Source organism: Thermobia domestica, chromosome 2 (assembly GCF_964235325.1).
Source record: "Thermobia domestica chromosome 2, izTheDome1.hap1.1, whole genome shotgun sequence".
Classification (NCBI taxonomy): Eukaryota; Metazoa; Arthropoda; class Insecta; order Zygentoma; family Lepismatidae; genus Thermobia; species Thermobia domestica.
The window spans coordinates 44,193,208-44,217,121 of record NC_137455.1 but is presented as its reverse complement, the minus strand read 5'-3'; the positions used below and the strand labels follow the sequence as shown (position 1 = coordinate 44,217,121).

Genomic DNA, 23,914 nt, shown 5'->3' with positions numbered 1-23,914 from the left:
TATTTAAATATACCCTGGAAGTATTACTCAAAGATAAATATATGCCACGTCTAGTTGATCTATTTATTCTTCCCTTATTTAAATATACCCTGGAAGTATTGCTCAAAAGTAAATATATGCCACGTCTATTTGATCTACTTATTCTTCCCTTATTTAAATATACCTGGAAGTATTACTCAAAGATAAATATATGTCACGTCTAGTTGATCTATTTATTCTTCCCTTATTTAAATATACCCTGGAAGTATTGCTCAAAAGTAAATATATGCCACGTCAATTTGATCTACTTATTCTTCCCTTATTTAAATATACCCTGGAAGTATTACTCAAAGTTAAATATATGTCACGTCTAGTTGATCTACTTATTCTTCCCTAATTTAAATATACCCTGGAAGTATTACTCAAAGGTAAATATATGCTACGTTTAGTTGATCTATTTATTCTTCCCTTATTTAAATATACCCTGGAAGTATTACTCAAAGGTAAATATATGCCACGTCTAGTTGATATACTTATTCTTCCCTTATTTAAATATACCCTGAGTATTTCCCTGGAAATATTATGATTATCTTAGTTCTCTTTTGTAAATAAATAATAATATGCGTTGTAAATCAAAGACATAATTAAAAAAAAGATTTGAGGACTTCAAAAATAATCTTGTTACGTGTAATTAATGATTCCCAGAGTATTAAATTAATATATTCCTATGAAACAAACGAAAAATTTCTTATTTCAGGTTGCTGTAAGCAAATTACTGAAAATGTTTGTACTATTATAAGAAGTAATAAGACTTATTTATTAAATACTAGTTTTACATGTCCCGGTAAACGCCTACCTGAGACTTCCCTGGTTCCAATTAAAAAAAAAAAAGATTCGTCTTGGCCTGGGGCCTGGACAAAGGTACCCGTGACCAAAATTTGGTAACTCTCACTCCAGACCCCAGGCCGGTCCCGGTAAACCCCCACTGAGACCTCCAGTTCGAATTTTTTTTTAAAAAAGCGCTTCGTCTTGATTTGGGGGTCTGGACCAAGATACCCGTAACCAAATTTCGGTAACTTTCGGATAACTCGCCTCGCCTCCAGACCGCACACAGACAAACATGCACACAAACTCTTTATTTTATTTATATTAGATAAACAAAAGAAAATATTCTTTTTTGTTTTAAAAGTTAGTCTCTACAAGCAAACATCATGTGTTTCTAGGTTAGGTTATTTGAACAATATTGATAACGTAAGTGAAGCTTTGTCATGTTAACGAATATTTCTATTCATTATTTTGAGTTAGATTTTTTAGCCTTTTTACTGCCTATTTCTCAAATTATAAGTACCTATTTGCCTGTTTATTTTTGCATGATTTAGAACCTAGACGTCTGGTCTTTACCAAAGACAAATAGTTTAGTGTTCAGATTGTAAAAGTATAATCGGAGAAAATATATTATGAGCTTCTATAAACTAAATAATAAAAATTGACCGCCATTATTAGTTACGTCTAGTTGTTTTGTGACTGAAATTTAATTACGTCTAGTCGATTAGTGATTGAAATTTAATTACGTCTAGTTGATTAGTGATTGAAATTTAATTACGTCTAGTTGATTAGTGATTGAAATTTAAACTTAACCCATTCAGGACAAAGTTAAATCAGTACTAATTAATCTATACATGGAAAGTAAAATGCAAGAAATAATATTCTGTACAAAAGGTTTATCATAATATTTTTGTTAATAAATGAAAGTTAAAACGGAAGCAAATGTCAGTTGAGGTTAAAACTAAATACACAAACACCAAGAGCTTCGTTCATAAACACTAACATTTTCCAAAATGTATAATTGTGGTAGTACCAGAGTACATTTTTTATTTTATAGCGCAGAATGAATAACCTAAAATCGACTATATGTGGTAGTGTCTATTATATTTATCTACACATTTAAACATGACACAGACGTATACACACGCACACAAATAGAATAATATGGTGAATCAAAAGTTCGTAGCATTTCGAGGTATATTATATTACTTCTTTTTTTTTTTTTAGCACAGTATATTATTCAAAAGTAGTAGATTAGAATATAGAATTACTCTCCAACGTTTCACTTGTTAAACAATTTCTTGACAACATATAAAAGCGAGTTTTAAGACAAAAGGGGTGCTACGTGATGATTTTTTAAAAATAAATTGTCAGTCCAACAGAAACTGGAACATGAAATGGACTAGGTAAAGATTAGATAGTAAAAGGCATGCTGTATGTATCTGCGAATTGTAGGACCTCGATGTCATTCAAATCCATTCTGATAAAGCAAACGTGACTTTCGTTATCGAACGATCATCCATTTGACAAGGATTCTGCTTGCACTCGTCAATATTTGGCAATGAACCCAGCCACGTTAAGCTGTAAGTACACGTCACATATAGCTTTGCTGTTACGATAAACTCAAATTAAAAAGAAAAATCCTGATATACAGATGTATAAAGAAATTGGTCTATAGGTAAATTCTCATTAATCACATAATTCTATTAAACAGCATAACTTCTCAATGAACTGACACTTTGTACATAGTTCCACTACAAGCATTATATAACTTGCAAGATACTGCTTAAGCTTCATCACATGAGCGCAATTACTGGTTTCTCTAATCTGTGTAATCGTGGAGTATACATTTCACAATTAACATAATAATTTTCGCTCAAAACTCATAACAATGTTGACTTTACAACACAATGCAGACATACACGTTGTTGAACTTATTGCATTAACACTAAGAAGTTGTTCAAATAATTTGGTGTGAAAACGAACCATGTAGAAAAGATAACAATTGTGATTTTCAATACGTGTAAAAATTGCATGATTCTTCTTACACGTCATCAATATTAGACTTCGTGAAGAACCAATATTGCCAATAACAAGCACTGAAATATTGATTGTTGCAGTTTGTACTAATCGGCATAAATATTTGAACAATTACAAATAAGTGTTTCTTTGCTATTGTTCTGTTAAGCCTTCTTTTTAAACAATAAAATAAAGAAAGAGGAGCGTATCAACATATTACTCTTCAGGTATTTTCATCGTTACTAACAAATCCGCATGTTTTGCCTCACCACATCATACGAAACGCATGTTTGAAGGTTCGTACACATGAATGTCACAAAATCGCTACGAACTTACGACTCACCCTAGTATTTAACACCGACAGAACAAATTATGTTTAAAGTGAGTGCTCTAAAATTGATAGATAGAGAAAGTTGTTCAATACTTACGATTATATTTTCTTCTTACGAGCAACGTGGTCCTCTCTTTCCAAAAACTAACAGTTGTGCCTGTTGAATATAAACAGGAATTTTGTCCTTAAAGGCCGAATATTCGACGTAACCACTACATATTTTGACAGATTTTCACATTAATAACGAATTAAAGTACATTTTAGTAACACCAAATATGTGAATATACATTTAATAAATTTTAAATTCTCTCAAAAAAGATTTTAATTATTAAAATATATTTTACTGTGGATCATATTTGAAAAACAATTAGTTCAAAACACACAAACAATTTACAAGTATTATTTTCTTACGGTTCGCTCCGACCTTGTATAAGGACAAAATTATTTCCTTGGTTTCTTTACAACCATTAAACCCTCAACTCCCTAAGCCGGAAATAAATTTTCTAATGCTCTGGAAATTAAAACAAAATAAGAATCATACTGGGGACCACTTTTCTTTCCCTTCCCCCGTCAGTGCCTTCCCGGGGGGGAAGAAGGCGACGGCTCCGGGTGCCGAAGTAAGGATCGCAAAATTAGGGGGGGAAAAGTGAGAAAGAATATTACTCATGTTAGGAAACTGCATGCGCGCATAATATATTTCTATATACTTTAACTGTCTCTAGAAATATGTCTAGATATGCTTTCTGTCGTTATATTATATATATGTATATTTTAAGAATATAGTTAAGAAATAACCTAGGTATTTAGTTGCCAATCAGCCATTAAATGAAAGCAAATCAACTTGGAACTTTCGATACCTTTTATTGTAGTGAATTACAGTTCTTTTCAGAGATAGTTACAAAGGTCCTGGGTACATAACAACGGTAGTACAGAGTATCAAAGATCCTGGGTTCTAGGATCGAGCTGTCCTAAACATAAAGCATTTTAACCTAGATTGACAGCATTGATATATAACATATACATTACACAATGTAATTATAAGTGTATACAAAGAGTCATTCGCCTTGAAGACGAATTTCGAGAGAAAGCGATATTAAGCTCCCTTTCTACTCCAGAATACACCTGGCCAACGTCATAATGAGACCTAGTTAACTCTATCTTGCAATATCTTAATTAATAAGTTATGCATACTTGTAATATATGACTTATTGTACTTACATAATTACAACCATTCCTACACTATATAACAAAATGTAACGACGAGTAAAATTCGCGATTACACAAAGTGACTTCAACACAAGTACAATTTGGCCGAAAGTTAATTCAGCTAGGTGATATAAGTCTCGGAGCTGATTATTTACTTGCCCTACAGACCACGGATGGGTCTTCGCGGGTTATGAAGCGCGATAGACTGTGCGGAGGGATCCAGCTCACGTATGGGTCTGAATCGTACTGAATCTCGAATGAATCGAAACAAGTCGTTATAAACCATCTCAATTCTCTTTCACATTACAAACCGTAACTTTGACCCAACTACGTCATAGCCCTGTATCCTATTCCACTTTAAACCAAAATATTATTTTTGATATTTCTAAACTCGGTCACCGCTTTCCATCAATCTTGTAATGAGGACACTTAGTTATATTTCCGTTGAAGAACCTATTTCTTCTGCTTCTTTTGACTGTGACGTCACTCAAAGACTGTTAGATTTTCTGTGCAGTGGCTGTTAATAGTTTTGCGAAGAATTCTCTTCCGTGTTAAGGACAGTTATTGCTTTGTATTCTTTCTATTGTTCACTAAAGTTTTTAATGCCTCCCTTTTAGAATTTTTTTTGAATAAAAAAAAAGAAATAAATTTTTCTGGATGTCGTCCCTTTTTCTCCACTGGAACGTGGTAATATAAAATGGTAGGAAAAAAGTAATTAAAATGCTCAAAATCAAGGAAAAACAGTATTTATTTTTGAAAATTTTCTTACGTTTCGTGTCAACCATGGTCTGTCTGGTCTGTTGACCTCTCTCAATGTACGGGGCGCCGTCGTATACTCTCGCCCCGGGCGCTGATTCTCCACAGCACGGCACTCGAGTAAGACCTGCATTTTCTGAATCTTTGCTCTAAGTATGTTCATATCTTTTTTCTTATATCATCTCAATAACAATTAGGGTCTGAGTCAGGGGCGTCGAAGCGGGGTTCGCTCCGGCGTTCAAGTAACCCAGAAAGTTCGTTGGAGTACTCAGCATCCACAAAAGAAAAAGAGAAATATAAGAAAAGAGAAAAAGAAAAGAACAAGATGAAAATAAAAGAAAAGAAAATTTGTCTTTTTCCGTATTTCTTAGATGATAATATTACCCGACATGCTCATAAAGAAAGAGTGAAGGATACAAAATTTGGGCAGAGATTTTACCAGGGATGAAGAAACATAAAAATTCGGAATATTGAAATTCAGATTCTTTTCACTGTACAAAGGACGTTCAAAAAGTTTTGCGCTGATGGATATAATATTTTTATTAGTTTCAACATGATGATGAAGTTTTAGGTTAAAATCCTTTTACTCTTTGACTTCAAAATAAAAATAATTGTTGTTTGCTGTTGTTCACAGGTAAACCACAATTGACACTGAAGTAAACATCAGGACACGACAACGGTAGGTAATAGAATTTCCGTTCAAAACGGGTGATGAAATTAGTGGTGGGTACAAAAACCGGTTTTTCGGTTTTTAGAAAAAACGAAACCGGTTTCTGAAAATTAAAAAAAAACAGTTTCGGTGAAAAACGGCTCAGTTTTCACCGGATCCGGTTTTGGTTTTCTTCAAAACTGGTTCCGTTCTTTTTTTTTTTTTAATTTGTTCTATTTCTGACCAGAATAGTGTTTCGTTGTTCTCCGGAAATCGATTCCTTTTCCACAGAAATAGTTTTATGTGTTTTCCAAAATTTTTCACAGAAAACAGTTTCCGTGAAAACCGAACCGGTTTTCAAGAAAACCGAAATGTCGGCTTTTCGGGCTTCGGTTTTTCTAGAAACCGGTTTCCGGTTTTTATTTTATAAAAAAGGATTTGCCCATCCATAGATGAAATACGAATACTGGAAATCATTCGAATCAAACTATAACAATAATAGTAGCAAAATATAAAACAACAACAAGAACAAGAACAACAAAACGAAACAGCGGCAATTCGACAACACTGGACTCTCAGATGTTCTTCGCGTAGTACGAGAGACAACACTGGCAAAATTTCATAGATGAGGGTTGACGACCGGAGCACACCCTCGCGATCTATTCGTTGGTGAAATTGGTAAATCTAGCTCAAGCTTCACGACTTCTCGCAATCACTATAACAACATTGAAATAAAGATGAAGAAATTCCTGGAGAAACGTTGGTCAAAACCTAAGTATTTTTTTAAAGTTACAATTTCAACATTAGCTTGATAGGATACAAGGAAAACTGTGAGAACCACAATAATGATAGGCGTTTGCGAGATTCGCACACTGTGAATTTATTAGAATCATGCAGTCGGTTTTATAAGATTACTACATATGCACATACGTACGCTATTCCACATGATACCTTTTAAACGAAAGGGAATTTTTGAGACATTCTCGGTATTAATTAGTCTACCATACTTGTTGTATGGTAATCAGCTTTGAAACCGGAAATGGTTGATTTTTTTACCACTTCCGGTTTAAATAGAGGATGAATGGAGAATGAAGCCTATTTTTGAGACACTGAATCTCCCTATCTCGTACTACGGAAGGATATAATATAGTTTGCAAGTCTTAAAAAGATGGATGTTTTGTAAGCTTAGAAACATGGTGTTACTTTCAGATAGAAAGTTTTTTTTTTTAAAGTGTTCTTTGTTCTTATGACAGGGATACGCATGAATGTTTTCTGCCATGTCCATATGTAGAAGAAATCTGATATTCTATCTAGAAGCACTTTCATCGGCTCTTAACGTTGCTTCAAGCTTTCTTCCCCGTGTATCCCTCGAGGGTAAGAGTTTCCATCATGTTCCGGTGATGCGTGAACGAAATATTACCCAAATGGAAGAAAATCATTTCATGTGCCTTTTCTGTTTTTTTCTTCTTGTTGTTAAAGGGAAACCGCGAAAGGAAAAGCAACCATGGCCTGTCCGTTGCAATTGATCGATAAAATACGGACAATACAGATTTTTTTTTTTTTACTTTATAAATCCCTACAACGAGACTTTATTGTCCCTAACTTGTAACTGACTATTGTAACTATATGTCTATAATTTTAATTTTAATTTATTTTCTGTTGATACGTCTAGTGTTCTATAAAGTAGCCTTTCTGAAGAGATGTGTCGTGGATCCTTATTGTGTGTAAGGAAATTTTAGATTATAGAAATGAAGTTTGTGGCAACCAGAAGATTCACAGATCTAGACTCTATAGCATACATTTTATGATATTCAAAATGAACTGAAATTTCTAGTTTTACTTTTCCACACAGTGGCGGGTCTAGCCTAGGACCGGGGGCCTAGGCCCCCCAGTTTTTTGAGTAACAAAAATATTTTAAATTATTATTTATATATTTTTGAAAGTTTATAGTAAACTCATGATATACCTATCATCAGTGGCGTATTTACGATTTTGTTTCGGGAGGGGCTTTGTTAACTTTCGGGGGGGCTTTGCCTGAAAATGTGGAAATTCTGCAAGATATTTCATATAATTTACTATAGTAGGTAAGATTTCGGGGGGCTTAAGCCCCCTAAATACGCCACTGCCTATCATACTCTCGGTTCTAGCTGCTCCCAGATGATGTAACAGAGCTATCGTGTCCTCATTTTACTTTATTTTGCTTCGTTGAATTCTCGATAGTTTTCTTGTCTAATGTCTTAGATTATTCCGTTTTGTCTCTAGCTAATTACAAATGTTTCGAATTTTTGATTCTACTTCTAATTGTTGGCCTATTAAAATTTTCCGATCTGAACATTTTTTTTCAAATTTGATCTTTTATTTAATGCCTTTTCTTCATTTCAAAATAATTGTTCTTTTTTATTAATAAATTTAATTTCACTATTGTTTACATAACGAAGCAATGGAAAAATGAAAATGAAATCCTTGAGTTTTACGGCCTACGAATATGCCGGTGAGCCTAAAAGAGACGGTGATGATGAGAAATGCTGAAATGAAGAAAGTGGGAAGAAACGAGAGAATCCAGAGGAATTCCACGCACACGGTGTTTGTCCACCACAAAGTTCACTTTGCGCGAGGTGGGATCGAACCAGGGACATCATGCACCAGAGATGATGGCTCTACCACTGAGCCACTACGGCCTTCGAAACGAAGGAATTGAGTACGGATTAGTATTTTCTATTATTATGTACAGGTCACTTTGTGTAATTAAAAAATAGTTTTGTCTCTCCGAGGATATTTATAGTTCTCAGTCGAGTGCTTACAGGAAATTCTAACGTTGAAAAGTATAATGTTGAGGAAAATATGTACAGAAATTACAAACGGTAAAAATATTCATTTCTATTTGTCTTCTTCTTCTTTTGTTACCGTTACTTTTCTGGAGACACACATGAAATACGAAAAATAAAGTGCATTTGAGTGCTTAACAACGAAAACTAAACTTCCTGGTACAAAGTTCCGAATTCCTTAGCTGTCGATCTGAACTACAGTGTGTGGTCAGAACATCTGTAGTCTCATTACTGAGTTTGCCAATTTTCTTGAACAGAGTCTTCTTTCTTTCAGGTAACCCCAATTATCCTCACGACACTAAGTGGATGGATAGTAATAATAATAAATTATTATTATTATTATTATTATTATTATTATTATTATTATTATTATTATTATTATTATTATTATTATTATTATTATAAATAGGAAAAGCAGGCAATGATATTTTCTGAAATGATGTAAAATCCAGGCACCAATTGAATGTCCAGAAAGACATAATAACATAGCAAAAATTGTACACCAAACTGTAACAATTCAACGCAAACTCATATCACAGAAACTACCATATTTCAAATATAAACCCCATCCCGTCATGTGAGACAAAAACTTCAAGCTATACTAGTAAAGATCATCAAAACAGATAAAACAGTAGCAAATGAAATGAAATCTTTGAGTTTTACGTCCCACTATTATGCCAGGTAGGCTAAAGGAGAACGTGATTATGCCAAATGAATGAATGAAATAGTGGAATGAAGAAAGTTGGAAACGGGATAACCCCGACGAAACCCACGTACATGATGTTTGTCCACCACAAAATCCACTTGGCGCGAGCTGGGATCGAACCAGGGACAGCACGCTCCAGAGGAGAACACTCTACCATTGAGCCACCGCTGCCGGTAAAATTGTAGCATACAATAGACCGGATTTTATCTTAGTAGACAGAAAGAAAAATAAACTGAAAAATACGCAAAAAAAAGAAAGACAGTATACTGACCTTGAAATTGAAATTAAAGGTATGTGGAAACACTAAGCTATAACCATATGATAGTCTTGACATCTGACACAGGACTTATACCAAGCTACCAGAAGGCAGAACTGAGCATACTAAACATTGAACATACAATCATCCCTAATTTGCCCAAGCAGAATAGTAAGAAAGCTTCTGACCACACTCCGTAGATAAGAAATGGTCTTGGCTAAGCCTGACCATGTCAGAGATCAGAAGTAGGTAAATAATAATAATAATAATAATAATAATAATAATAATAATAATAATAATAATAATAATAATAATAATAATAATAATAATAAAGTTTTAGTATTAAATCTGGAGAATAATATTCTTGTTGACCAGCTCCTTAAGAAAAATACTTTTGTTGTCCATACATATTAATCTAAGTCAGTGGTTCTCAACATAATTCCTATCACGACCCCCATTTCATCACATCCTCTTGCAAACGACACCTATAATTTCCTGTTGGTAATAAGCTTGTGTAGGATTTTTAATTGAGGAGATCTAACGACATCCACGACTATTTCTGTAATAGTAAAATCCATTTCTTGTATATAGTGGATACAGTAACTTCCCTAAAAGCGAATGGATTAAAACGAAATTTGGCCAGTTCATTCATATTACAAATATCGAATCCGATCCGTCATACCGTTTCAAAATGGAGGCCGTTTGAAATTTTTAAAACTTCATAACTTCCCTAATTTTGGATCATATGAGAAAAGAATAAAATTGATTTCTAATTTTGGTTTTAAAAACTTGCACAGTTCTTAAAAAAGTTATTGACTATTTTAAATGATTTGATAATGTGCCTCACGAAGATTGAACCGGACATTGACGCTCTAGTAAAATCACACCATAGTCAGGTATCTCATTAGCTTTCAATTTTAATTGTATTTCAATATGCAGGTTTTGTCGCACATGTATTTTTCTGGTATTTCAATATGCTGTTCTCATTAGTTTCATATGATACCTCTTTCATTAAATTGATTTTTAAGCAACTCTGCACCTGTTGAAAATGCTTAGGAGATCTAATTTTTATTGTTGTTAACAGTATATATATAAATAAATGTAAGCCTTTCAGAACAAAATTCAAAATAAACTTTAAAAATATATTCCGCTATTAGATTCTAATTATATTTATCTATTCCGCTTATTTTCGAGACCCGTAGGTTAAGAAAGCCTAATCTAAATGTTTTCCGAATTCTTTTTCGATAGGGGCCGCGGTGGCTCAGAGGTAGAGCGTTCACCTCTGGTGCTTGGGGTTCCGGTTCGATCCCAGCCCCCGCCAAGTGAACTTTGTGGTGGACAAACACCGTGTGCGTGGGTTTTCTCGGGGTTCTCCCGTTTCCTCCCACTTTCTTTATTCCACCATTTCATTCATTACTCATTATCTCCTTTAGCCTAACCAGCATAACCGTGGGACGTAAAACTCAAAGATTTCATTTCATTTTTCTTTTTCGATAATGAATCAATGTCCAAAGCTTTTAGATCACGGGGTTTAAATACCAATTCCAAGTTAATAGTAGCCGTGTGCTTATCACTCAACTGCAATGGAAACGTTATTCCCATACGCAATTGTAAATTATTCGTATATGTTTGACTACCGGAATTTAATCATCGAAAAATACAGAAAGGAAACAAACGAATAAAAAAAAGAGTAATGCAACCATTATGACTTGATATTTTTAATAATTAAAGGAAAAATCAAATATTGATGTTTGAAAAATAATTGACAAAAATATAAACGCTGATTTCGTGTTAGCAAAAGAAATACCACACATTACAGTTGACATTTTATGATTTATGTCGAGGCCAAACTTGGTCACACGAAATATGAGTAATTCTTAATTTCCATCAGGTGTATTTTCACATACGCTAACTTGGTTAAATGCTGCAATGGATACCGTAACTGAATATAAAAATAAAATCAGTTTTTTTTCTCCCTCTCTCTCTTTCTGAGAAACACACCCCTATCCTTCCCACATAAATATAGGGGTTGGAACCTAATCCAATTTCCAATGACCAAATTCAGATAGGAACTGAGACTGTATGACAGCTTGACGGTTGTGACGCGTACTAATTACCACATGAACCATTAAAAAATCAAAACTAATGCAATTGTTTTATTTATTTTTCAGTACCGGTATCTTTTTCCAAAAAAAAGAGGAAGATACCAATGTGTGCAAGATATGCACAAAATTATAAGCGAAACGGACGCTGTTTTTTAAAAATTATTGATAGCTGTAAGCGATGTAAATAAATAGATCACAAACTTGTCATAACCAAGTTGAGGATGACATTTTACATATCATGTTTATTAAATAAATACATACATGTGTAATCATACTAAAAATGAGCCTTATATCCTCCTCTTGAATGTTTTCTACCCACATTTAACTCTTTCGTGGGCCATTTTTTTTCTTATAGAAGTGGTGGAACGATACCTCCTCCATGTTACCCAACACTCACTCAAAACAACCAAGCAATCAAAAGAAAAGCAATCAAATTCTCATTTCTATGCTGAAAACGACTCATAACCAATGGGAATATCGTTTCCCAGTGGAACAAATAAGAGCATACTTAGGTTCCCTTGGTACGAACTCTCCTTCTCATTGTCCACGAAAAGGTAATTAACCTGTGTTTAAGGAAAGAAATGTATACAAAGTGGTTACAAATTATTGGACCATTTCGGAAATTTATATTTTCACTAATACTAATGAGCATTAGACTGTATGGTTCAGAGACTTGGACGCTACGGAAGTTAGAGAATAAATATTTACACAGCTTCGAAATGTGGTGTTGAAGGAAGATATAAATGGATAAAGAGAGAGAGAGTAACAAACGAAAATATTTTAAAACGGATAGGAGAGAAGAGGACATATTTTAAAGATAGCATCGTTCGTAGGAAGGCCAATTGGATTGAACACATCAAGTGAAAACAATGTCTTCTTCATACCGTCATCGAAGGGAAGATAGAAGGAAAGTGAGGAGTAAGAAGAAGATAAACACAACTAATCGATGATTTGAAGAATACAGGGTGTTTCAAAACAACACCGACAACGTTTGGGAGGTGATTCCTGACACCAAGATAAGACAAAAAGTATAGACCAACCTGGGTGCACAAATGCTTCCTTTCGAAGTTATAGGCTGCCGAAAACATGAAGAAAATTAAAGGTCCATAGGTCCAAAACTATAGGACCTATCGTAGTCGGGTCAAGACTTTACTTAGGAAGTAATATGTGCTTTATCCAAAACTCCATGTTTCAGAATCCTGCGGTACTTCCACATGAATTTTTCTAGAAGGAGTTTAGCTACGGGCATAAAATTTGAAGCACTTACCAACTACCTCTATAAAAATTGTTGCGGAAGTATCGCAGGATTCTGAAACGTGGATTTTTAGATAGGACACATATTAGTTCCTAAGTAAATTCTTGGTCCGACTACGAGAGGTCCCATAGTTTTGGAACTATGAACCTTTAAAATTCATTGTTTCATGTTTTCGGCAGCCTATAACTCCGAAAGGAAGCATTTGTGCACCCAGGTTGGTCTATACTTTTTGTCTCATCTTGATGTCAGGAATCACCTCCCATACGTTGTCGGTGTTGTTTTGAAACACCCTGTAGAAGAAAATATTGGGAACTAAAGGAGGAAGCTGAATATCGAGAAAAATGAAAGACAAATTTCCAGGCCCAACCTTAGAAAAAAAAAACTCATTAGTCATAGGTCCTACCAACAGCAGAACACGTACTACTACCACTACAGCTACTACTGCTACTGCTATTACTACTACTACTACTATTACTATTACTATTACAACAACAACAACAACTACTACTACTACTACTACCACCACTACTACTACTACTACTACTACTACTAGTATTACTACTACTACTACTACTACTAGTACTACTACTACTACTAATAATAATAATAATAATAATAATAATAATAATAATAATAATAATAATAATAATAATAATAATAATATGCTCTCCCAGGAGCTAGATCATCTGAAATCATTTCTGATAGTGTATACATCATTTACTGCTGTAGTGGCTAACATTGAGATTTCGGCAAGGAGACATGAAAGTTCCTCTGAATTTTCACAGAATGTCCTTGAAGGTACTCTGACGAAAATTGTGCATTCTGTGGGCAACTCGATATTCCAGAGTGGATGGACTTCGAAGGGATGCATCACTGCTATATAGGCATAATTTCCATCATTAAGCAAACCAAGAACTGATGTTTAAAAAAATAAAAATATGGATTGTAATTTTGTGTTAAATAACCTCCCCTATCTAATCTATCTAATACAGTATAAATAAAATAAAGAGTTTGTTTGTTTTTCGATCTGTCTGTGTGTGGCCTGAAGACCAGACGAGTGGACCGAGAGTTACCAAATTTTGGTCACGGCTACCTTGGTTTCTGCCCCAGACCAATACAAGGCTTTAAAAAAAAAAAAATTGAACCAGGTGGATATAGGGGGAGAACGTTTACCGGGACATGTAAAAGTAGTAGAAGATGACCGATATTTTTTTCTTTCGTTGTTCAGTTTGGTTACATAGATATTTTATCTGTCCCATGCGAAGAATGGGTATTTCACCTAGTACTTAATGTAGAAAGCAATAAATCTTAAAATAGGGGAGAAAGCATTGTAGTCCTGGGTTATATTGAACGTAAATCACCGTTTAAATTGCATGGTCAAGAACATTACTTATATCCAATCAGAAAATAAATGTTCGTAGTTAATCTGAGCTTATAGATATATGATAGAATAGAATTCCAAATAATAAAAGAAAAATAGTAATAAAAACATATTTATGTGCAAAAGAATACTTTAGAAGAAAAAGAAGAAGCAAGTATTAACATGAATTGCACGAGAAGCATTGCTTCCTGGAATGACATACATTACGATGCACATAGATTATACAAAAGATATAAAAACTAAAAGGGTTTCAGATCTCGGGGACATCTGCTATAGCAGATAACATTATTAGTGTACAGGTGACAGAAAGAAAATTAATGTCGTTCATTTTCCTTTTTTTTTTACGAGGAAAGGGGACAGTAAAACTGTTTTTCTTTTTATAGCCCTGTTTTTCGAAAATCGGTACAAATTGATGGATTTCCTTTATCCAAAGTGGCTACATACAACCAATGCACGTGCAGACGCCGTGCCATTGCATTGTAATGCATGTTCGACTTGAGGATCCAATACGCTTGACAGGCATGTGGTGTTGCTAGAGTAAAAGCGTAATTAACAGACAGAAAAAATACGGGGGGGAAAAAAACGAAAATTGATCCGTCGCCGAGAATGCGGTCATTGGTTTGAGTTTCACAGCTGGTGCTGTCTCGACCAACCGTTAAACGTATTGGATGGACTTAGTAGTAATCATATTAGTTAGTTTTCGTTTTTATTTTTTTATTATTTATTATTAACAAGATAAAAAATGATAATCTAACATAACGAAAGAAACTTGAGGATTCGCTGTAGAAAACAATGTTAAGTGTCATCTTGAAATTGCTTCACTTACATTATTTTTTAATACGTTTATACATTAGTTAGATGTTCATACTTCGTTTTATGTTGTATTTCAAAGCAATAGTATATTCTATTTTGTGACGCTTGGGCACAATTTACTATCTTTTGTCTCTACTGTTACAGTAACTATTGTCTTTGGCACTTACATTGTGTTCTACAGCTAGTCTTTAATTATGTATTATACAGGGTGGCCCAAAAGTAGGTATACATCACTGCATTGATCAAATATAACATTCTAGCTTATAGGTTGATTTGCTTCGGCTGTTCCGAGCTTAAGATATAAGTAAAAATCCTTTAAGGACAAATAATAAAGAAACTATGTCTACCTGATGCATAACAATAAGAAATGATATAAAATGCAATGAGCTGATCAGTACGGTACTGTATACCTACTTTTGGGCCACCCTGCACATTACCATACGATCTCTATGAATTAAGCTGATTGAAATTGAAAGGAAATTGAAACAATCTGAACTTCCGTTATCAGAAACACCTCCCTCCTAACATAATACTACATAATCTTAATATGAAAAACTAAAACGAAATACAATGTGTAAATAATAAAGCATGATTGGTTATATATAAGTACATATATCAGATTCAGAGAAATATAAGTACTTAATATCTTCAAACAACATTCTTAGGATAAATAACGTGTAAAGACTACAGAAATAAGATTTTATGTGATACAAAATTAATTAATTAGTTTGAATTGAGCTATTCATTACAACTTTCAAACTTATTGCAGATTATTACTTTTTTACCTTGGAATGCTATATTGACTCTTTAACATATAAGCAAAAATATAGAGAAAGTGTGTTTTCCTGAGAAGTAAATTCATGCAGAATAATTAACAAATCAACTATAAGAAAGCACTTCTGTGATTGTAAAAGTGTTCCCAAGAAAGGCCTAAAACTTACAGCTTTTGGTCCAATTTTGATGTCAAAAAAAGAAGAAAAAAAGAAAAAGAAAGAAAAGAAAAAAAGAATGAAGGAAAATCCATACACTTCTGATGAAACCATCTTTGACAAACTATACATTGCAACAAACTTCCTTACACTCCATTTACTGACTATAAGTCATCACAGTAAACAGATTCACCATCATCAGTAGCATCACATGAACTATCATCTCTAGTGTCGTCGTTGAATGTACTAACTGACCCTTCAGAATTACTTCTTTTCTTTGCGAGGTTTGTAATTACTTTCTTTGATTATGCCTAGATCATTTCGAAACTGTAAACCCTTTTAATTATTCCTAAGAGCGTTGTTCTTTGTAATATAACGGACACTTCTAAATCGATCTTATATGTTGACGGCATTTTAGCTTCGTCTGTGTTTTGATCACATTTTTTTCCCCATTCCTTCCTTGTAGCTGCGGCAGAATTCATAGTTCCGATTCATAGCATTAGTGTTCTTTTAGCTTTCCTCTGTAGCTGACGAAGCAGTGTAAATATCATAATCTAAGAATCCACTTTCATCAAACATAAAATGATTTAGTGCATATGTTCAAGTTATTTTAAATCCATTAACTGTTGGGGCCGCGCTGGCTCAGTGGTAGAGCGCTCACCTCTGGTGCTTGGGGTCCGGGTTCAATCCCAGCCCCCAACAAGTGAACTTTGTGGTGGACAAACACCGTGTGCGTGGGTTTTCTCGGGGTTGTCACGTTTCCTCCCACTTTATTAATTCCACCATTTCATTCATTACTCATCATCACCGTCTCCTTTAGCTTAACCGGCATAACCGTGGGGCGTAAAACTCAAAGATTTCATTTCATTTTTTCCATTAACTGTTGTTTGAATAGTTCAGCTCAAGAAATGCAGAAACTTGATGTATTAAGGGTTTGAAAAAATACAGTGAGCAGCCAACGTATATTATCTCTTGAAAGAATAGACAATTGCAGCGTCTAAAAGTAGCAGCTTGCGGGAGCAGTGGGAATATAACAATTTATAATGACACGCGAATTTCTACTTAATAGAGCAACTTCTAAATTCTGAGTATGGAAATAATGCCTACTTAAAATCAGAAGGAGAGGGTTTATTTCTGGGCAGTGACGCGCCCCGAGCGCCGGATTAGGAGGGCGTAAAATTGGGCAAAAATTTAGAGGAGTTTTTTTTTTTTTTGTTTGGTTGGTCAGCGGGACGCTGAGTTCTCGACCCGGGCAACAAGTAGCGTAATTACGTCGCTGTTTCTGCAGTGGGCTTTGCAAAGGCGACCAAGTGTTTGAGTCATGTAATAAACACGCCTATTTGATCCAATCTAATGGATAAGCACTAAGATTGGGCTTCGAAGAACAGCATCAGTTAGTTAGTGTTACATGTTCTTAGAGAAAATATAAGTGAAGGTTCGACACTTGGTCCTGCGTTCGTGCAAGTCACTAGTGTTACACAACTCACTGCGTTCGTGCAAGTTGACTCTTCCAGTTGGAGTGAACACGTCTACATTGTTTTCTAACTTTCATTGATACAACCTTAGCATATTTGTGGTACTTTCATTGATACTTAAAAATTCGATTGCTGGGTATAGATTCCTTGACGAAATCTCTAGAAAACAGTGTAGCATGATGTGTCAGTAACAATTCTACCTACTAAGACCCCCTGCTTTGCTATTTTCATTAAATGGGTTTGATTTTTTTTTTTATTTCAGCGAACTGAAACGCAGTTCCTTTCAATGTTCAAACTTGAAAGAACAAAATTATCATGGTTTTCCCAGTTATTTTGAGAAAATGTGCTTCATATGACTACAGGATGGCGACAAAGTTGCCACAATGTTCTGTTTCTATAATCCCAGATGCTCCGGACACCTTAAAGGTTAAATTTCTGTATATAATCGAAAAACGTAGAGAGGTTCTTGCTCTCAGCACGTTAAATTATAAGAAACAGTATACAGAAAAGAAGTATTCACAAATGGCTATCTTTTGGACCCTTGTCAGTAATCCGAGTTGATTAAGTCATCACATGGACCTACGTATCAAATACTACTTCCTTAATATCTGTCGAACCACATAAAAATAATACATTTATCACAGGTTTCAATTCACAGTTTTGCAAGGCTCTTTCTTTAGTTCATAAATATATTTGAGTCTATTTTGTAATATTCTATATTTGGATCATGTTGGATCATATTCCATGTTAGGAAAATCCCAATTTCCGATATTAATTTCCCAACGCACACGCACAGTGACGTATTTAGAGAGGCTACTGAAATGAAATGAAATCTTTAAGTTTTACGTCCCACGTTTATGCCGGTTAGGCTAAAGGAGACGGTGATGATGAGAGATGAGTGAAATGGTGGAATGAAGAAAGTGGGAGGAAACGGGAGAACCCCGAGAAAACCCACGAGCACGGTGTTTGTCCACCACAAAGTTCACTTGGTGGGGGCTGGGATCGAACCCGGGACGCCAAGCACCAGAGGTGAACGCTCTACCACTGAGCCACCGCGCCCCCATAGAGGCTATTCAGCTCAAGCCTCACTCCAGAAATAAATTTGTCAGTTTTTCGCATTCTGCGTACAATAATAATCCTTCTTGCCATTTCTAAGAATTTCATTGACTTTCCATTGTCAAATTTCGTTCCATGTAAGAACTGCGTTGGTTTTTCTTTCTTTCGTCCATTCTACTCTTCTGTTTTTCATAGTTCTTATTATTTTCGTTTCTTCTATTATACTTTCGTCCGTTGTTAGTTGTGATTCAACTCGATTGTCGGCACTAACACCAAAACTAATAAGCGAAACTGATGTTCCACACAAACTTGCACGGCTATCAACATAATGGAATTTTACTTATTATAGCAAAGGTATATTTACATCGTTTGGTTATAAAGGAATATGAAAATGAAGAGGGGTAATACGTAGCCCGGGAAATTAGGTAGGTCAAGAGAATGCTTCCTTTTTCTTCTATGAATAGAATAAAAGGTTAGATTCACTGCTAAATTTTTGTGTGTATCATATCACATAAGATTTACCAGTCTGCCATTTTTGCCATTAAAACTTCAATTTATGCATAAATTAAAATATATTTAATTCTCAAACTGAGGTGGGCAATTGCCCTCTGTTTCCCCGTGATGTGCATAGCTTCCTCCGAAACAAAATTCTAAATGCGGCACTGCATACGCATATGAAATTTTTTGCAAGTTTAATGCTTATGCCCTTATATGCCCTTATATACTATGTAACTGAAGCAACAAAAACTCAATTACAATGTTGTACACTGTGTACACTTCTTTCACTAAAATACAACGAAAAACTAGGAAGTCGTCAAAAATTTGCTTACGTCGAGAGAATAATTTGGGCCGATAAAAAAGGCTTTGTTTGTTATTGGTACAGTCCGCAGCAAAAAACCTGCAACATGAGCATGTAAGTTTGTAGTGAAACGACTAAGTCTTTTGCTCCAAAATAAGTGTGCAAGGGAAGATGCCGAGGTTTCTCTTGGCGTGATTCGTGCCACTTAGACGTTATGTTGATTCCCTGGGCTGTTAGATGTAGTTTTCACAATAAACTTACGTGCTCATGTTGCAGTTTTTTTTTTTTTTTTTTTTTTTTTTTGCTGCGGACTGTACAAAACTATTGCTACTTAAACAAAGGAAAATCAGGTTTTGACATTCACAATAACTTAACATTGTGGCTGCATATAGGAAAGAAAATAATTAGATATTTTACATTAGGAACGTATTTCATATTTGGTTCACAAACACATACTGAATGAAAATATGAATAAAATTAAAAATAAAATACCCTAACATACATGGATGGGTGGGTGGTATAATTTTTGTTACAAAAATAATTTGTTTGAAAAGCTTGTGAATGACTGAGAAGTATTGATCCAGATTATATATGCAATGTACCCACTGCTGCGATTGTTAATACTCGTATATACCGTATTCTCTCATTACAATATACCTAAAGGCTATTGTATTATGTAACATTCATGTATGAATCTACCTTCCAGATAAGTTTATATATAATCATGTCAACACTCATACAGATGCAAACTAAATGTTGATTCCAAAGGGAATCTTTTTTTTTATCTTTAACTTATTATTTTCGAGGCATGTGCGTAGAAACATTAACAAATACCTTGTTTTAAATATAACTTTCAACGAGCTTCTGCAAATTGCAGCATATTATACGTTCCTTTGGGTTATTACTCGTATATAACAGATTTCCCAAAATTTACGCAAGAAGTACTTTTTTTTCTAGAAAACACACGTGTATAATTAAAAATTGTATTTTTATTATTGATTCATAAAGTATACAGTATAGGTTTATGCATGGAATAGTTTATAAGGTAAATGGCTTCCACGGCTTTGTTGGCTCACATGTATTTTTTTGATGAAATTTTCCGTGACCATTTTGAACAAATATGGCTTAATTTCGTTAATACAGTGCTCATTTTACTCCTTCAAGGCATGAGTGCTCGTGGGCATGTTGGCATAAACCTAAGAGTTCAAAAACCCTGAAAGAAAAAAAAAAGTCCAACGTTGTTAAATGGCATGATTTGGGCGGCCAATTCTGATCACCAAAACGGGGAATTACACATGACCAAGAAATGATCTATGCAGTAATTAAATTGTTTCTTGGTCTGTATGGCAACATTCCCACGAACTGCTTCAATGTTTTGTGTTGAAAGACTTGTTGAAGGACGGTCAAAGTGTTTAAGATAAGAAACTCACACCGTCTTCCTAAATTTTTAACTTAATCTCTCCACAGTTGATAAAGTTAAATCAATATTCCAACCATATTTTGTACGAAAATTATAAACCGTAGCTGCAAACCTTCTTTGTTTTTAAAATATTGCTCAACAATACAAACGAGCTATTCTTTGGAGTACTGCTCCATTTTTAATAACTCTGGGCTATCAACTGCTATAATCAGTGTTGCCAACAAGTTGATACAAAAAGTCGCTAAATAGGAGACGAAATGACTCCAATTTTGGGTGAAAAGTCGCTAAAAAAATTTCGTGGAATTTTGCTCTCTCATATATATATATATAAGATACGTGATCAATTCAAGCCATAGTACTATCTACGCTACAAGAACGTATATGAAATACTCAAAGACTCATTGTATAACTAACAATAATTTCACTTTTATATATTTTGAACTTTATGATCAATTTTGCTTCAACAAAATCAAAAATGAGTTTAGAAAAACGAGCAAAATTAAAGGTCTAGAAAAAATCTTACATACTTCACTTCTACTCAGGCTTCTACAGATAATCTGCTTGTTATCGGTAATGTGTTATTTGTGCCTCTAAACGAAAGCTCTGTAAACTAAAGGACATTAAAAGCTGGAGTTGGTCCCCGTTAGAAGATAAGAGATAACAGCAATCAAAGCGGGAATATAGAGATAAATGTTACGTAGCCTACTTTGCCAGCTCGTCTACATCTGAACTGATTCAAATAAGCAAAAGAAAAATATTCATATATCTGAACTGATTCGTGTTAATAGTACTTATTTTAGGACAAGTTGTTCGCAGCGCAAAAGTCGCTAGATTTGTAAATAAGTCGCCAAATCATCATTCCAAAATCACCAAAAAAGTCGCTAATCGGAAAAATTATTTTTTGTCGCTATTCTGGAAGGCAAATCCCATAGATTTAGCGACTTTCACCCCAAATTGGCAACACTGGCTATAATGTCTTTGTTTCGTTGGCAATACCTTACTGCACAAGTGGCACAAAATTTAAATCTTGAGTGAATTTTGAGACATCTTTTATATATGAGATGTATATATAAATATTATGGACAGTTATGAGTTCATATAAGGGATTTGTGTTATGCTCTAGTTAATGTTTTACTTTATTTTTACATTGTCTATTAAATTAGTTGCGATAGAGTGTTTAAGAAAGCAAAGATCACTTCTAATGAAAAGCAAATTACAGTCATCTCAGTATTAAAAGGTTATTCATTGAAAACAAGATAAGCCGTGCTGCAAATTGTAAAATTACAGAAGACCTTCATACTTGGCAGACGCAATGCTGAAACCGGACTTGGTAGACTATCAACATTTCCGGTTGCAAAGGAAGATAAACTGGGAGATGGAATCTTAACTTAAGACGCGCACTCTATATGAAAAAAAAAAAAGACATTGATACATATTACCGTTCTTGCTCACGGGGGATCAGAATTAAAACCGGAAGTTGTAGGGGGATTTCTATAGCTTCCAGTTTTTCCTTTTTTTCTTTCTCTTTCCTTCTTTTCTTTCTTTTCTTTTCTTTTTTTCTTTTTTTTTTTTTACACAGATAAAGACAGAGAAGAAAGTTAATTTTCTGATATATTGAATATACGTATATGTATAAATGAAAGTGACTACGTTTGTGACCTAAGAACCCGACCTCTTGAAAAACCCGACAGATCTCGATCAAATTTTCAGCATGGATGAGGTCCAGTCCTGGAATGGTTTTTATCATTTCACTTTGACAATGCACTTAGAGGAGGCGAAGGGACAGATATTTAGAAATTACTGAAAATGACCGATATTAGTGTCGAATCCATAGTTTTTGGGGTCTCTGAAATGAACAGTGACACCTCCGATGCCGTTTGAATCCAAATTCAGTTCTTTACGTCACTGAAACGTATTTTCCCCGTGCGAGGAACAGGTATTCTGCTAGTTCATACTGAAAGTTGCTTTTTACTATTCATTCCAAGCTTTTAGGTGGATTACCACCCGGAAGTCAATACCTATTTTAGCTCATTCCCTTAACTACTGCGCAATGAAACGTTACATATTGTAAATATTGTACTATAAGACAGATTTATGTTTCAGCTACAACACAAGACACTGATTCACTTGGTTGTGTCTTCCAATATCGTAAAAGGTATCAAGTAAAACAAAATATTTGATTCGTTTTACAATGAGCACACAAGATAGCACTTGCTGTTAGATCTTACTATAGAGCGTCCCACCCTTAGATTGCAGTACAGGAGTAAATGGCAATGCTTTTCCTTATGCCCATTGTTGCCAAACTTAGCCTGAATTTTAGAAATAGTTTCTTTTACTAAGTATGAATAAATTATTGCAGAATATTGTATTTTCTATCAAATAATCTGTTTTTCTCACATCAAGAAGAATTTTCAAGTATTGAAATAAACTGAAAGAGTGAAATCTTGCTAATAGCAAATTCTAACGTCGCGTTAAATATATCACGTCATAAGTTCGGAACTCTAAGAGATACAACGATGAAACTTATAGAGCTATTAATAACATATTTGGTGTCAATGTTGGAGAAGTTTGCATTCAAAAAAAAAAAAAACTTTTTGAATTTTAAAATAAAAAATAAAATGTAAGAGAAAGTGCATATACTATTCCAATGCAATATCTAAAAAGTTGACTAGTGAGAAACTTTTTTATTTTTCAGGTTAGATGGGGGTGCAAAGCGAGGAAAATATTGAGAAAAGATTGAAATTATTTTTAAAACAACTCGCAGGTCAATATCTTTCTTTATTTAGGTTTTATGACTTTTGGTGTTAAGCATCAACTTTCCAAAGAGCGCGCATCTGACCAGAAGAAAAGCAGTGACAAATCTTGCCGATGATGTTTTCCTTAAAATGTTTGTTTTAAAGTTACTGATGTAGAGTATTGTGCTTAACGATGAGTGTTTACTGTTGACGGTATGCGAGTACGAATCTACTGCTTAACGGAACCATATTCGCAAAATCGAATCCTGGACCTCACCTACGATAAACATTCCGTCAACTCCACTCAATCTTACGTTCCACTACTTACTTCGCTCGTTTTCCTTGAGTTGCACGCACACACACACATACATACATTATATATATATATATATAT

At 34.3% G+C, this 23,914-nt stretch overlaps 1 protein-coding gene across 2 annotated transcripts in view; it reads right to left on the bottom strand.

Moving 5' to 3' along the window:
- Nucleotides 1-23,914, bottom strand: part of LOC145671542 (dipeptidase 1-like) — a 718,611-nt gene that overhangs the window by 423,277 nt on the left and 271,420 nt on the right. Inside the window, exon 4 of one of the 2 annotated variants that reach the window (XM_081740732.1) lies at nucleotides 3,252-3,311. The exons of the other annotated variant lie outside the window; for it this stretch is intronic. Within the exon in view, the coding sequence (XP_081596858.1) occupies nucleotides 3,252-3,311 (60 nt within the window). The remainder of the gene's footprint in view (nucleotides 1-3,251; nucleotides 3,312-23,914) is intronic. 2 annotated transcript variants of the gene reach the window in all.